We start from the raw sequence: 15,508 nt of genomic DNA on the forward strand, positions 1-15,508 counted from the left end.
GCCTCCCACTCTAGGACCGTCTGCGGACGCACCCAGACCCCTGCGCTTACTCGTCACCCCTCTGTCGCTGTCACCATGACCCCTACCCCGCTGTTGTTCCTGCTGCTGCTCGGGCTCATCGGAGCTCAGGCCACTGTGGACCTCCGCACCGCCGCCGCCATGGGTAAGAATGATGACCTTTAACCCTTAAAGCTGATCCTAACTCTGTCTGTGATGGTGCGGTGCCTGACATCCAACACTGGTTTTTCACTCCTTATCTTGAGAACAGTAAACCTCAGAATAGACATTATAACATATTTAAGCTAAATAAACAAGAATTTTTAGAGGAATATTACTCCAAAAGTGTATCTTGTTAGTAAAGAGTTATGTCTTTATATATCCATGTTGGTATGATATGTATGAACTATGATGTAGAAATTCCCAGAGGTGACAGAATTGAAGGAGAGGAATGGCAAATGTCAACTTTTTATTCAGCTTAATCATTTTTTACATTGAAATTTGTTTGGACAATTGTTTCAATACTGTGATTATTTTGTTTAATCCAAAAAGGATATAATCCATATATATATATATATATATATATATATATATATATATATATATATATATATATATATATTTTTCTATGTTTGTCAGTGTTTTGAGACACTTATAAATTAGTGGTTATTGACCTCTGCTTCCCAGAGCCTATGAGACGTTCACTGTGTGTGGTTCACTTCATTCCCCTCCTTGCTCGATTTTGCCCTGATAAACATTGGATCAAGGTTTTTGATTCTGTGGTATTCAGATAGCAGCGGGTTTCATGTTGTTGCTGATGGTTTGTTTCAGGAGAGTGTTTGCACACTCTCCTGTGTGTGTGTGTGTGTGTGTGTGTGTGTGTGTGTGTGTGCGCGTGATGGAGAAGTTAGTAGGAAGAAAAACTGGAGGGAGGAAGAGAGGTGAAGGGTGAGAAGGGAGATCAGTGATGTTAAGCGGGCACTGGAGGTTTTTAACGAGCCAGCAGTTAATCTAATAAGACCCTCACTGTGTCTAGATTTATTATTATCACCAGAATCTATCACAGAAACAGTTTTCTGTCTCTCACACACATAAAATAGATAGAACAGTTGAAGCTTGTTCAGCAACAATTTTTTTTGCATCAATATAATGATAATTTTGGTGTGGTTCACCTTTTCTAAGCTTTTTCTGAGCTTTCAGTTCTTCCTGATTATGCCCAGTTGTCATTCTAATAATAACTAGTAATATAATCAAAGAGATACACTTGGTTTGAAATGTTTTTTGTGCTTTTAAAATATTAAATAGTAATACTGTCCTTCTGTCCTTACTGCCTTTTTTCTGGTCAAGCATTTCTTTATCCCTCCCTCCACCCTCACCTCCCTCCACCCCTCCTGTTGCCTGCCTGCATCCTGTTTTTCTGTTTCCCACTTTTTCCACCAGTCCTACTTTTTCCTCTCAATACCTCCGTTCTCCCTGTGCCCCTCCCACTCTTCTCACCTTCTTCATCAACTTAATGTCTTTATCCATCTATATTTCTGGATAACTTTGTGGATGTACTGTTGTTTAGCAAACTATTAGGAAATATCCATAATAATTTCCTGTCTGTCCTTTCATGTGCAGCGGCAGGTTTATGCAAAACCCGTCCCACAGACATTGTATTCATCATCGACAGCAGTCGCAGCGTTCGCCCTTCAGAGTTTGAGCAGGTCAAGGTCTTCCTGGCTAAGGTCATCGAGGGGCTGGATGTTGGACCCAACGCCACCCGTGTGGGTGTTGTCAACTACGCCAGCCGCGTCAAGAACGAGGTATGGAGCTCAGCTAGCCTTCATTAGCAGTCGGCAATGTTTCTTTTTATTTGACATTAACTATTTAATGTGGCTGCCCCTGCTCGTATGCATCTTTAGGTGTCTCTGAAGACACATCGCACCAAAGCCGGACTGATTAAGGCTGTGAGCAAGATCGAGCCCTTGTCCACCGGAACCATGACTGGTCTGTCCATTCAGTTTGCCCTGAATGTGGCCTTCAGTGAGGGCGAGGGTGCTCGTGTCAAATCTCCTGACATCAGCAAGGTCAGACACGCATTTACACACACTCATGCAATTCAATCTACAATTCATTCCACAATTTTGATCATCATTTTCTATCTAATTTTGCTCCTCTTGCCTCCCAGGTTGCCATTATTGTGACAGACGGGCGTCCCCAGGACAACGTGAAAGATGTGGCTCAGCGTGCTCGAGATGCTGGTATTGAGATTTTTGCCATCGGTGTGGGACGTGTGGACATGAGCACCCTGAAGCAGATGGCCAGTGACCCTCTGGATGACCATGTGGACTACGTGGAGAGCTACAGCGTCATCGAAAAGCTCACCAAGAAGTTCCAGGAGGCCTTCTGTGGTAAGATGGGAGGATGAGGTGTGAGAGGAAAAGGAAAGATGAGGGCTTTATTGTTTAAAGTTGGAGTTGTTTACAGATGCAGGAAACAGGGATTAGTCCTTCATGATGGAAATAGACAGAGATGGCTGAAAGGAATTACTGTCAGGGTGGGTCATCATCATTATCCATCACGCCTGTGGAGAGAGCTGTCTGCTGCCCCCTATACTGAGGGTAAGGTGTCAGGACTGTCATCTTTTCATTCCAATATATTGTTCCCGCCCCTTGTCCTCTGCTCTCCCTCAACAGGGCTACAGTACATTCATCAAAACCGAAATATTGCCAGTGCAGGAGGCCATTAGGGCAGGAACAACCTTTTGGAACGAAATTCGCTCCTGTTCTTCAGTCAACTCTCACATAACCGAGAGGCGAGACTGAGCTCTCTGTAATTACCGATCCATTAGTGACAATCATTAAATTTCTAATTAGTGATGCCCTCTGGCTCTCCCAGTCTGCGGCACTTGCGACTGCTGTCTATCACTCACTTTACAGCAGCCAATCTTGCTGCAGATGTTTTGTCCAAAGGCAGAGCTGCATGATCGCAGTGTTGGACTGTTATTGGACGAGCCTGTGCCTCACATTTAGAAACGGATCTTGTTTATTTGAGGCCACTCCAATCTTTTCCACCTGTTTGTTTTAAGGATCCACTGGATTCATGCATCGTCCACAAATTGTTCATGTCAATTGCATGTCACAGTGGATCATTAAAAATCAATGCTAGATTTTCCCGTTTTCACACTGACATAGTTTTATTCTCTCCTCCTAACCCCAACCACCCACCCCCCTCTGTGTGTGTATGTGCCTCAACATATACTATACTGTGTGTACGTGTGTGTTCTGCATGCACACACACACAGTGTCGGACCTGTGTGCCACTGGGGATCATGACTGTGAGCAGGTATGCATCAGCAGCCCCGGATCATACAAGTGTGCCTGCAAAGATGGCTTTACCCTCATGGACGATGGTCGTAGCTGCAGTGGTGAGTGTGCATGAAGGTGTTTGTCCATGTGCGGTCACTGTGCTCCCATAGTAACAGGCCATGTTGCGTGTCTGACATTGCCAGCTTGCAGCAACTCGGCGACAGATGTGGTGTTCCTGATCGACGGCTCTAAGAGCGTGCGTCCTGAGAACTTTGAGCTGGTTAAAAAGTGGATCAACCAGATTGTCGACAAGCTGGATGTGTCTGACAGCAAGGCTCACGTCGGACTGGTGCAGTACTCCAGCTCAGTCAGACAGGTACATGTCTGTGTTTGTTACCCAAAAATTGACTTCCTTCTCTTCCTTCTCCATCAACGCCATGTTTCTCTCTGCCTCCTGTAGGAGTTCCCCCTGGGCCGCTTCAACAACAAGAAAGACCTGAAGGATGCCGTGAAGAAGATGGCCTACATGGAGAGGGGAACCATGACAGGCCAGGCCCTCCGCTATCTGACAGATAGCAGCTTCAGTCCTACTCAGGGTGCCCGGCCTGGAGTCACCAAGGTGGGCATCGTTTTCACCGACGGACGCAGCCAGGACTACATCGGAGATGCTGCCAAGAAGGCCAAGGAGCACGGTGAGAGGGGGAGAAGATAGATTACTTGTTAATGTATGAGTGTGGTTGAGACAGATACAATACAAAGCCTGATTTTACCAGTCGGCTGAGGGAAACCTGTGTGTGTGTTCATGTTGCAGGGTTCAAGATGTACGCTGTTGGAGTGGGCAACGCTGTGGAGGATGAGCTGAAAGAGATTGCCTCTGAGCCAACTGCAGAGCATTACTTCTACACTGCCGACTTCAAGACTATGACCCAGATCGCCAAGAAGCTGCAGATTAACATCTGTCAAGGTCACACATGATGATGAAATACAAACATAAAAAATACTTCAGTTGTTACTGGATATTACTACTTACTTATTGAACTTGTGCTTTCTGTTCACACAGAGGAGGACCCCTGCGAATGCGACTCCCTCGTAAAGTTCCAAAAGAAAGTAGAAGATGCCCTACAGGCACTAACGAAAAAATATATCCTTTACAACGGGGGAAATAGTCTGAGAATACGATGATGGGAGGGAGGGTTTTAATGCTGTTATCATATTTTCTGTCTCCTTTGTTGTCCTTGACAGAATCTTACTAGACAGCATGTCGAAGAGGATCGCCTTGCTGGAGAACAAAATCGTCTGAGGACTCACATCCCACTCTTCCCTAGTCATCTGCACACCCACCCACCCACACACACGCACACATAAACAAACACAAACAATTACCGTCTGTAAAATGCTGAAGAGGAACCTGTGTGTGTGTGAACCCTGACCTCTGTCTGTAGCCTAAGCTCAGCCCCCTCTCCTCTCTTGGTCTTACCTCTTCCACCTTTGGGTCTCCTGGGACACGAAGCGCCGGTTGCCATGGGGACAACGCCTTTGTGTGTGTATGCACGCTCCGAAGGTCATCCTCCATAGCCAGCCTATGTGTTTGTTAATAAAAGTCTTCCCTCATAGGGAAACGGTACACTGAAGGGTTTTTCTTTGTTGCTGCCACAATGTTGAATTTCTCCAAAGCCCAAAGAGTCTTGCCATGTCAAACGGAGCAGCTCATCACCCTCACATGTTTGTCTGTTTATATCTGTCACCTTTTCCTCTCTCTCCTCTCATATCTGAAGGCTTCACCATTCTCCTACCCCCACACAAAGGTATCTAATGTTATATATGGTATACAGGTAAATTAATATAAGATATATGTCTGATAATAAGGGTACACCGTTGTGTTTTTTATTTTCCTAAATAAAGTTGATTCAGGAAGTACACATTATAAATTGTGAAACAGTTGTATGAGAAATTAACATTCCAGACACAAATGCACACACAGACACCAAGAAATTAATATTTTCACATATATAGTTGTTCATGAAATATAAATACATGTAAAAAGTACGTAGAATATTAATTTGGTCTTTGGCTCCAAAATGTGGGCTCTGAGGACCACAAGGGCTTCACAGGTGTTCCAGTGGTGAATGTTTACAATTCATTGTCAAAGATTTAAGCAAAAACAGCCCTTTACACCAACAGCTTTACTGAAAATCTGCATAATGTCTTTGACATACAAAATTTAATATTTCCCAGATGGCAGTGATCAGAACAAACTCAAAATAGAGTTGTGGGGTGTACTCCTGCATTAGAGAGCAGTAATGGCATGAAATAAACTAATCATTTATTTGACTGACACAAAATGTATCAATTAACCCTTAATTTTGATTTTCCAAGTAACAATAACTATCTGCTGCATTAGAAAAGCTACATTTGGCATAGTTTCATATTATAAAATAGAGGACAGCAACTTAAGACATTGCCATAACCTCAGGTAGGTTTAATGCACATTTACCATTAGTGTTTTAATAATCTAGGTTACATAATTAATTAAACAGATGGGGCAATAAATGTAGACCTAAATACTTACCTACTATCATGTAACCTAGTATTTTTTTAGAAAGCTGATAAACATAGCTATACGTACGATTTTATATTTCATTATAAGAGCCCACGGTGACACAGGTGTCACAGACATGCCTATACAGCTTAATGCTTGAATTTAGCTCAGGAAGTTCCTAAGTGACAGCTACTAAACATCCTGGTGCAGTCATGAGACACTGTCAATTTGTGTAGCTTTCACTTTTATTATTAAAAGGTAAGTTTCAAACAATGTGACTATTCTAATACTGTCCTAGATTACACTTAACCTGTCCTGACCATATTTTATGAAAAAGTTGATATGAAACAACTTTGAAAAATAATGCTGTGACACATATTTAACATTTCAGATCTTGGACAGTAGGGGTAGCATCTCAAAAACAAGTTTAGTTAAATGTGTTCCTTGTGGTCCATTTAGTCTGTTTTATATCCCCCATACTTTTACTTAAAGGACAAATGGTCCAGGTTCTTATAGGTTAACTTGGAAACACACATATATGCATACAGAAGATGGTACAAACAGTAAATCAACAGCAAATGACGGAGGGGACGCCAGAGCCAGCACACTCCTAATAATAGTAGCGATATTTGAAAAGTTAGTTTAGTGCACAAACGTGTGTTTTATTTCTGAACAGAAAGCGACTGATGAGCTCATTAGTGAAAAGTTCCGTATACGTCAGCATGACGTCCTGCCCCAACAGCTGAATGAGACCAGCGAGTTAAAAGTCTCTCATATTATTGATCTTGGTTCCTCATGAAAGCTGATGTTTAACTTAAATTAGATGATGCTCTAGTCTGGGAGTCCAGTCCAGATTCAAACCTCTGGCTCACAGAGTGTTTACACTGTCGGGCCACAGTCAGATACGCTGTTTAAAGAGGCTGCAGCATCTGCTAGCAGCGGCTAGGCTAGCTCCGGGAGCTAACTGGCAGAGTGAGTGAGTGAGTGAGTGAGTGAGCGGTCAGGTACCCCGGCAGGCAGGAGAGACCTCTGAAGGTGGGCCGTCTGCGTTAATGATTGGCGGCACAGGTGGTTGCGCAGTGAACAGAGACAGGCTAAAGACACTTCAATTAATCACTCCCAGTTATCCGGAAGTTAAGAAAACCAGCGTTTGCGTCAAGCTAACGTTAACGGCCAGGTTAATACTTCAGCTAACAGTAACGTTAGCTAGCGGTAACGTTAGCAGGTGACTCAGCCCGGGACCGACACAAGAGATGGCCAGTAATCCCGGGACAGGCTTTACCTGCCGGGCCAACGGAGAAAACACACCGGGAGGAGTGTCCGGTTCCGGCTGCTCATGTCGCCACCAGTCCGAGTCAGAGTCCGATGTTGGCCCGAGTGTGAAAAGCTTAGCTCGGCTGTGCAGCAGGGACGAGGACGAGCGAGCAGCGGCTCTGGAGGAGCTGAGCCAGGGGGTCCTGTCGTGTTTAGGGCCGGACCGGCCCGGTTCGGCCCGGCTGAGTAAACAAACACTTCTGCATCTGCTTCGGCTGTCCCGGTCGTGTCCGCTGGACGAGGTACGGGGAAGAGCAACCCAGCTGCTGCGAACCGCACAGGTAATGTTGGGACAGGACTCCCAGTCCTGTCTGCCCCATAATGTCTGCAGACCAGAAACAAATCAAACTCATTCAACCGCAATGCAACATACATTTCTACGAGATATTAAGATACATCTCAGTAATAGATATAAGTATCTTAATAATGGACTGTTTTCATTATTTTATCTTGGGACCTTTGCTTTTGCTTCTCATTATGAAACCCCCAGACTAGCTGGCTGATTTATTGATAGTCATGACAATCTTGGACTTGGCCAGCCATAGTTCTCAGCTGAGATCCATTTTTTTTTTAAAGTAATCAGATTGCTGGATATTTCATCAGACGTAGGACTGCAGGAGGTGATGCAAGACTCAACCGCGGTGTGGTGTGCACAAACAAGCAGGCCGGACACGCCCCCTCCCGGTGCCCTGAAAAACACAGTAGACACACCCCCCGAGTCTCTCCACAGCCCGCTGTAGCTTCTAGAAATAAAAACTCCGGCTGCCTATGGCGCATGATCAGCTTATTTGTCTCCTGTGTTGGACATAAAAGGCGGTGGTTTGTGTTTTTGTGCTGTCGGTGCTCCGGTGATGTCGGTGAGTTTGATCGGTTGTGCTTTGGTCGGTCACAGGTTTAATGGACTGCACATTATGAAACGGGCCTCAGCAGCTACAGCTACAGCACAGCTGCCACAGCCAGAGCAGGTCTAGTCAGGTTCAGAGAGGTTGAAGCTGTTTCCTCTGGCTTCAAATAATCTGAAGTCTGAAGTCTTTTAGAGGAAAAGACACTGTTGATTCATTGACAATCAGACTCTTTAGTTGTTTGCTCAAAACAACAGTTGGCATCATAAAAATTAATCAGCAACTTCTTCCATGATTGATTAATTATTTTTCAAGCCCAAATGCCAAACCCTCCTTTGTTCCAGCTTTTCAGTTGTGCGAATTTGCTGCTTTTCTTTGTCTTGTGCAATAGTAAACTCATTAACTGTTTCGGACTGCTTATCAGACAAAATAAGCGATTTGATGACATTATTCTGGACATTGGGAAATTGTGATAGCAATTTTTTTTCACAATTTCCTTACACATAATAGGTAAAGATAATTGGCAGATTAGTCAGAAATGAAATTATTAATTATTTCATTGTGTAATTAACTGAACTTTCTGTGTCGTCCTTTACTAGGAACAAGGAGTTAAAGTCCCTCGGGCTCTGGCATCAGGCCCAAGTGCCTTTATCCATGCAAAACAGGTGTGTATGGCTTGTTTGTGAATGTACAGTTATTCACAAATATTAAAGGGGCTCCATTGTTACAGATATTAACTGTCATGTTTGATTCCCAAATGAAAACACTGGATTGAAATAGCCATTTTCTGCAGTCTTTTTCTGTTTTCTCTTGCAGAATAACATTATGATTAACAGTGAAATCAGTGTGCTTTTTGTAGAAACTGCAGAATTCAGTGCCTATATAAGCAGTGAGGCTAATTCTGTTGCAATACTGAGGTGCCTGTTGCTTCATGTCATCGAGAGAAGCAACACCAGAGATGTGTTGCCAAAGCTGATGACTAAAAATGCTGATTTCATATGCGACTCACTCAAAGATTTCCACTCGAGAAAGTGGTAGTGTTGTATCAGCTCTTCAAGGGTCCTTACTCCCTTCTATGAGAGGAATGCTTGCCAGCATGTTTTTAACTGGGGAAAACAATAACGTGAGTCTTGGTTGTCTTTTTTTGAACGTGTACCTCGTCCTGCTCCTCTTCATCAGATGCTGAAAGAAGGACCAGACCAGGACATTCTTATCAAATCTTTTCTTTCACTGGGTCGCGTGGACCACATCACCATGGTGATGGCACTGCACCCTGCTTACCTCAGCTGCTTCATGAGGACCCAGCATGCTTTGTTGGAGCTGGATGGCCCCTTGCCCCGTCACTGGAGACATTACATTGCCATTATGGTAAGAAAACCACAATATATAATTGTTAACTAGTGACACTTATCAGAGGAGAGCGCCACACGATTGGCAGACTTTAACTATATCTTCTACTGCAAAGATCTGTAAGAGCCTGTTGGCTATTTTGCAGTCAGCTGAATATAAAATGGAGTCAATGGTCTGCAAAAGACTTCCACTAAACAATAAATGTCTGTCACTGACATCACATTTGAGTGGTTGTTGACTACCTCAACTTTCTCTCTTCTCTTTGCACAACCAGTGTACAAGACAAAAACCAGCTACAACGCAATATAACACATGGTAATAAAATAAATTTGTAGGAGCAGGACATTTTAAAATCACATAAGTCAGTGTCACGTGAAAATGAACTTTGTTATCTCGAGATAATGACATAATTAACTCCTTGTCTCAAGATAACAAAGTTTGTTTTCTGATAATAAAATAATTGTTTCATTTTTATACTTTGTACAAACAACCTATAATCAACATAAATATTGATTTATATATATATATTAGTAACGGTTTAACTGAAAAATTCTTATTGTGGGTTAACAGTTAGATGGTTAATTATCAACATCCCAAGGACCAAGCCAATACAAATAAGTCGATGTTGGTGCACGTTAAAATATTCCTTTACTATAAATAGATGCTATCGGTGTGAAGAGCTAAATGCTGCCAGCAGCCACATCGCAGGTTAAATCATAATGGCAAGAAAAATTACTTTCTGATCTAATTCATTAGCCTATTAGTAATGTTAGTGGTGGTGACCATGTGTTTGTCTTGTGTTTATTTGTATTGATAGTAATTGTTTTTGTGTCAAATGAGGCAGCAATAACAGCAGCTATGAATGCTCTAAGCCTGTAATTGGTTTGTGAAAGGCTGCAGGTACAGTCTGTCCTTTTGAAGTCTAGATCCAGATATACTGTGTGACTAATAGCCTAAACATTTAGAATAATAGCACAGTCTGCAGCTATTATTTTCTCTTTTTGTGACAGAGGTAAGGTGTGCCAAAGTGTTTTTATGGTTTCTTTCTTTTTATATACACACACACACACACATCTAAACATTTTGGCACTCCAAGATTTGTCCACTGGTCGTTAACAAAACCAGTATTGCAGCTACACAGTAATATTAGTATTGCTGCATTGTTTCCAGTACAGTCCTGGTCAGATCAGCTGCAGTGAATGTTAAATCTGTACATTCAGGTTGGATCTTGGCTGAAACAACTGGCTGAGTGAAGATATCACTACGCTTTTGCTTTTCTGCATTTTCAGCACAACCTTTCACAGTGTCACAGCTGGGTGGACACATCTGCAGCTAATAAAATGAACGGAGTCAAGTTTGATTTAGGTAGTCCCATTGCAGCAGCAAGCACTGACAGTAATGATTTCTGTCAGCGCTTGATCCGTCCAATCAAGCATCTTGTTAATTTTCTGTAGCTGCAGCTGTGAGAAGGGTCCCTTGACAAACAAATGCACCTACTGGATTTGGGATGTATATCAACGGATTTAAAAGTTCTGTTCCTAAGATGCTAAAAAGTTAGAACAAATCAGACAAATTCTTAAAATAAAATCTGCAATTTAGGGGACTAATATGTATGAAGATATTTCTGTAGACATCCTAATCAATAGTTGTAAGAACCTTTTAAGGATACCACAGTGGTTCAAGTTAACTATTTCACAAAAATAGGATACTTTTAGGTTGTAAGAACCTAAAAATAGAGAAATTGAATGACCCTGTTCTGAGGAGAAAGAGGACAGATGCAAAATGGACTTGGCGGGTCATTCTCCTCTTGAGGCTCATCCAGCTACTGTATCATAGCGAGCCACTAGCAGGTCTGCCAAAGACTGTAAACCTCATAAACATTTAATGACTCTCATCTCTCATATATACACCACATTAGCTGCCCTTTCCTCTTCAGAAATGCTATTCATTAGCCTCAAAATGATCTACAGGCTTTGGAGTTTAGTTGTGTTGCTTTAACCTCTGAGCCCTTCATATTTATGAGCACAGACAGTTCTAATGCATTATGTAGTCGTTCTACACAGACCAGCGTGTGAGCTTTTGCTTTTAATGGGAAGTGTTTGTTCCCTCGCGTTGACTCTCCCTGATGCTTTGCAGGCTGCGGCTCGACATCACTGCTCCTACCTGGTGCAGCAGCACAGCGCAGGCTTCCTCGAGGCCGGAGGGGAGGAGATCTGGCTGAGTGGCCTCGAGCACGCTCCCATCAAACTCCGCAGCTTGCAAACGCTCAACAAGCTGCTGGCACACAGACCCTGGCTCGTCACACAGCAGCACATCCAGGTCAGACACAACGCCCGCGCATTCACTGTCTCTCACTCCTGCTCTCTCTTTTGCTCGTAGTCTGTCCTCATGTAACCGATTTAATGCAATCACTCCCTCATTGACTCGCTTTCTGCTCCATATACATAGATACAAAAGTTTAATCTTAATGAGATGTCAATTAATTTTTTTATTAATTTATTTTGCACACCTATGAATCATCGTTTTGCATCATCAGTTATAGTTTTGCCTCCATAAAGTATAATGCAGTGCACTGTGGTACTGTATTCTTGTTATTCTTCTTATTATTATCAGAGCTATTATGTCGTGTCATGAGCCATACTATACTATACTATACTACTGTACTTCACATCTATACAGTAAATAAATGTACACACTAAGAATGCAGTCGCTCAAATAAAACATTTCCCTATATTTTGCATTTTCAAAGTAAGAAAAAATAAAACTTGTTGTTTTATTGTTCAGTCTGTATAACACAGTCTGCAAGCTAATTGTTTACCTCCACCACACGGGAAGGATAAAATAAGATGATGCATGTGTGCAATCTATTTTAGTGTGATGCAGCAGTCTGTCAATAAATACATGTGTGTGATGTTTTTGATGCTCACTGCCTGCCCCTCTGCCCTGCAGGAGCTGGTGTGTCCCGGCGCGGAGCCTCGCTGGTCACTGGCTGAACTCATACACGCTGTGGTCCTGATGGCACACGCTCACTCCCTCTGCTCTTTTGTGTGGGGCTGCGGCTTAAGCCCCGAACCTGACCACATTGGGGGTTACACTTTCCAACCTCCATCGCCCAGTCTCCTCCCCCGTAGCCCTCATAGCCCGGCACATGAGGATGGCAGGCAAGAGGTGAGTCAAACGGTATCGTTTCACCGCAGTCTGACTGGTCCTGTCAACAGGGCAAAGATGTATTTAGTTCTTGTCCAGCTTTGTTTCACCTGTCACACCGGTTTAGTTACAGCCGAGGACATGAGTCAGTGTTGATTTACTGTTTTAAAAAAAACAAAATGCTCTGTAAGCTCCTCAAGCCCTTCTCTCCCCTTTGATCTACTCCAGCTAGTTGACGGCGCGATGGAGGTGGAGGTGTTGATGAAGAGGATGGTGGAGCTGCAGCAGCAAGAGGAGGAGTGCACACAGGAGGAGATGGTCACTCGCTTTGAGAGGGAGAGGAGCGAGAGCATACCAACAGGTACAAACATGTCTGTTTACCCTTCGCATCACTCTTGCTATACACTTGGTTGACATTTGCTCACTTGCTACTTCCTCCACGTTGTTTGTTCAGCGGTGGTGCGGGGAGCACCACCTGACCTGGTGCTGCGTCTGGTGGAGGATCCAGAGTTCAGATATGAGGACTTTGCCCCCAGAGGAGAGCAGGCACCACCCACCATGAGAGCCCAGGTAGTGTGGAGCGTATCTCTGTGTTCAAGTTCATGGAGATTATACTTTTCAGATAGACAGTGACACACAGCCCCCACGTTATTTCCTCCTACTTTTTACAGAGGACATCGTCTGTTAATTGTTTGTGTGTGTTTGTTGATGTTGGTGTCTGATGCGTGCAGGACTATTCATGGGAGGACCACGGCTTCTCTCTGGTCAACAGACTACTGCCAGACATGGGTCAGCTCCTGGATGAAAAATTCCAGGTACCCCCACCTATAACCTAGTAGAAGTACACTAATAAACACCAAGCAGCTGATTTAAAACCTGATGTGTGGATAACGAGAGGTGTCTCAAGTAGACATTGCTTTGTAGAAGGGGTCAGGATTGTCATAGAAGACGCATAGTGAGCTACACCCTACACATCCCAACAAAGACATGAGAAGTTCACACTAGGGAAACAGAAACAACCAAATGTTGTAGAATATGGTAAAAAACAAAAAAGTCCTTGTTCTGTCTGCAGAGTAAATGGTCAATTCTGGTCATTTCAACTACTCAAAGCGCTTTCACATTACATCCTCATTCACACATCATTCATACAGGAGGAATCTAAGGTGGAGGAGAACTATATAACACATATATTCACACACTCAAGCCATGCTTCAGGAGCAAAGTGGGCTTCAGGGTCTTGCTTAAGGACACTTCGAGGAGCCGGGGATTGAACCGCCAATCTTCTGATTGGTAGATGACCTGACTGCCCCATTATTATTAGTATTGTATACCAAAATTCATCAGCTTAAAACAGATTGATTGAGCATGTGAAATGACATTAAATGGTGTCTTTGCAGGTTGTGAGCAACTTGACCTACCACAGGATGGCCATGCACGAAGGTGTGGACACTCACACTCTGAGAAAAGCTCTGTGGAACTACATCCACTGTCTGTACGGGATACGGTCAGTGTGACACGCTGCGGCACATCACTTTGAAATGGGTTGTCTCTGCTGCGTCACTAACCTTTCCTTGTGCCTGCGCAGCTACGATGATTACGACTACGGCAGCGTGAATGTGTTGCTGGAGCGCTCCCTGAAGGTGTTTGTTAAAACAATGGCCTGTCACCCCGAGCAGACCACGGCACGCATCTACCACGCCTTCTGGAAACACTTCAGACACTCTGAAAAGGTACGAACAAGTTCAAACAGCACCTGACCCGGCCCCCTCAGCCACAATAAAAGAATCATTTGGCATTTGAACATGTCGTCTCCCTTTTGCACCTTCTCAACGAAGAATGAGTCCTTTGACATTTCCTTCCTTTTGTAAATGTCATTAGAGAAGGAAGAATCACAGACAGGACTTCAAAGTGTGTCACCTAGTAACCTGAAGGTAATCTCTCTCTCTCTCTTTTTTTTTCTTTTTTTTTTCTTCTGCAGGTTCATGCAAACCTGATAGTGATGGAGGCCCGGCTACAAGCAGCCCTGCTTTACACCTTACGAGCCATCACACATTACATGAGATGATGCACTCACTCTCACACCTTTTTGCAGATGCTGAGCCAGCTGTAATGCACCACAGCCCAATGCATAACACCACATGGATAGACAATCTTGCACACACACACACACACGCACGCACGCACGCACATGCACACACACTACAGCGAATGTTTGTATATGCATATCTTATTTTTCAGTGTTAATGTTCTGATGCTGCTTTGCGACTGGGATATGTGACATTTAAAATTTGTTACTTACTTTGCACTGAAATTGATCAGGTCTCGTTTCCCCACTTGAGCCTCAAGTGTTCTGAACATCTTGCACACGTTTGTGTCACACACATGCATATCTACATGCTACATGGAAGGTGGAATTACGTCTGGTTTAACTAAATCATCCTTATTCGAGCATTTCCTTTGCAGAATTTTTGTCGTTTATTTGAGACGTCTGTTCAGGCCCATATCTGTTAAATACAGACAGCCATGTTCACAACATCATGACTACTGCAGCCTCTGTGCACACAGGCTGAGTCAAAAAAAACAAAATAACTTGTATTTTTATATAAAATAAAAAGTTACTTTGTTATTGAAATGAAAACGGTGTTTGTCTGAATGTATTCTATCCCTTAGATGTTGTATTACGGCATTGCTTGTAGTCTGAATTGAAGGCTAGTATGAGAGACTGTTTATAATGTAATGTATAATGTAAATGTTTAGATCTCTCAAAACTCGAAGCCTCAAAGCCCAAGTATTGCGGCAGGAGTTGCATTGACTTGCCAGAAGATGGAGACAAAGACTTGAAGAAATGTGAAATGTGTTTTTACTACACAAGTCAGCCCGCTCTTCAAGGTGAACTGTGACAGTACACCTGCCCTCTCTCCTGACTGACCGCTCTAAGGCGACGATCCATTGATGTTAATCTTTGATGTAATAGTAATAGCATAAAAAAGTGGCAGTGAGCTCTTCAAGGTGAACAGGGCCTCGTCGTT

The 15,508-nt window shown here is 43.3% G+C and overlaps 2 protein-coding genes across 3 annotated transcripts; both read left to right on the forward strand.

Moving 5' to 3' along the window:
- Nucleotides 1-75: 75 nt before the first annotated feature.
- matn1 (matrilin 1) lies at nucleotides 76-4,911 on the forward strand. The gene is made up of 10 exons (XM_070846610.1): nucleotides 76-163; nucleotides 1,618-1,802; nucleotides 1,902-2,066; nucleotides 2,168-2,390; nucleotides 3,284-3,406; nucleotides 3,491-3,663; nucleotides 3,748-3,979; nucleotides 4,099-4,251; nucleotides 4,348-4,428; nucleotides 4,538-4,911. The coding sequence occupies exons 1-10, from the start codon at nucleotides 76-78 to the stop codon at nucleotides 4,585-4,587; spliced, it is 1,473 nt and encodes a 490-aa protein (XP_070702711.1). The 3' UTR covers nucleotides 4,588-4,911.
- A 1,920-nt stretch (nucleotides 4,912-6,831) lies between these two features.
- Nucleotides 6,832-15,117, forward strand: sesn2 (sestrin 2). 2 transcript variants are annotated; one of them, XM_070846793.1, is made up of 11 exons: nucleotides 6,832-7,421; nucleotides 8,582-8,647; nucleotides 9,162-9,350; nucleotides 11,469-11,651; nucleotides 12,282-12,500; nucleotides 12,708-12,840; nucleotides 12,934-13,049; nucleotides 13,211-13,294; nucleotides 13,877-13,983; nucleotides 14,065-14,209; nucleotides 14,458-15,117. In XM_070846793.1, the coding sequence occupies exons 1-11, from the start codon at nucleotides 7,080-7,082 to the stop codon at nucleotides 14,542-14,544; spliced, it is 1,671 nt and encodes a 556-aa protein (XP_070702894.1). In that variant the 5' UTR covers nucleotides 6,832-7,079; the 3' UTR covers nucleotides 14,545-15,117. The 2 variants fall into 2 exon arrangements, with proteins under 2 accessions (XP_070702894.1, XP_070702895.1); XM_070846794.1 differs by lacking the exon at nucleotides 6,832-7,421 and adding an exon at nucleotides 7,882-7,997.
- The last annotated feature ends 391 nt before the right edge of the window (nucleotides 15,118-15,508 follow it).

The sequence above is a fragment of the Pempheris klunzingeri genome, chromosome 16 (assembly GCF_042242105.1).
Source record: "Pempheris klunzingeri isolate RE-2024b chromosome 16, fPemKlu1.hap1, whole genome shotgun sequence".
Lineage (NCBI taxonomy): Eukaryota > Metazoa > Chordata > Actinopteri > Acropomatiformes > Pempheridae > Pempheris > Pempheris klunzingeri.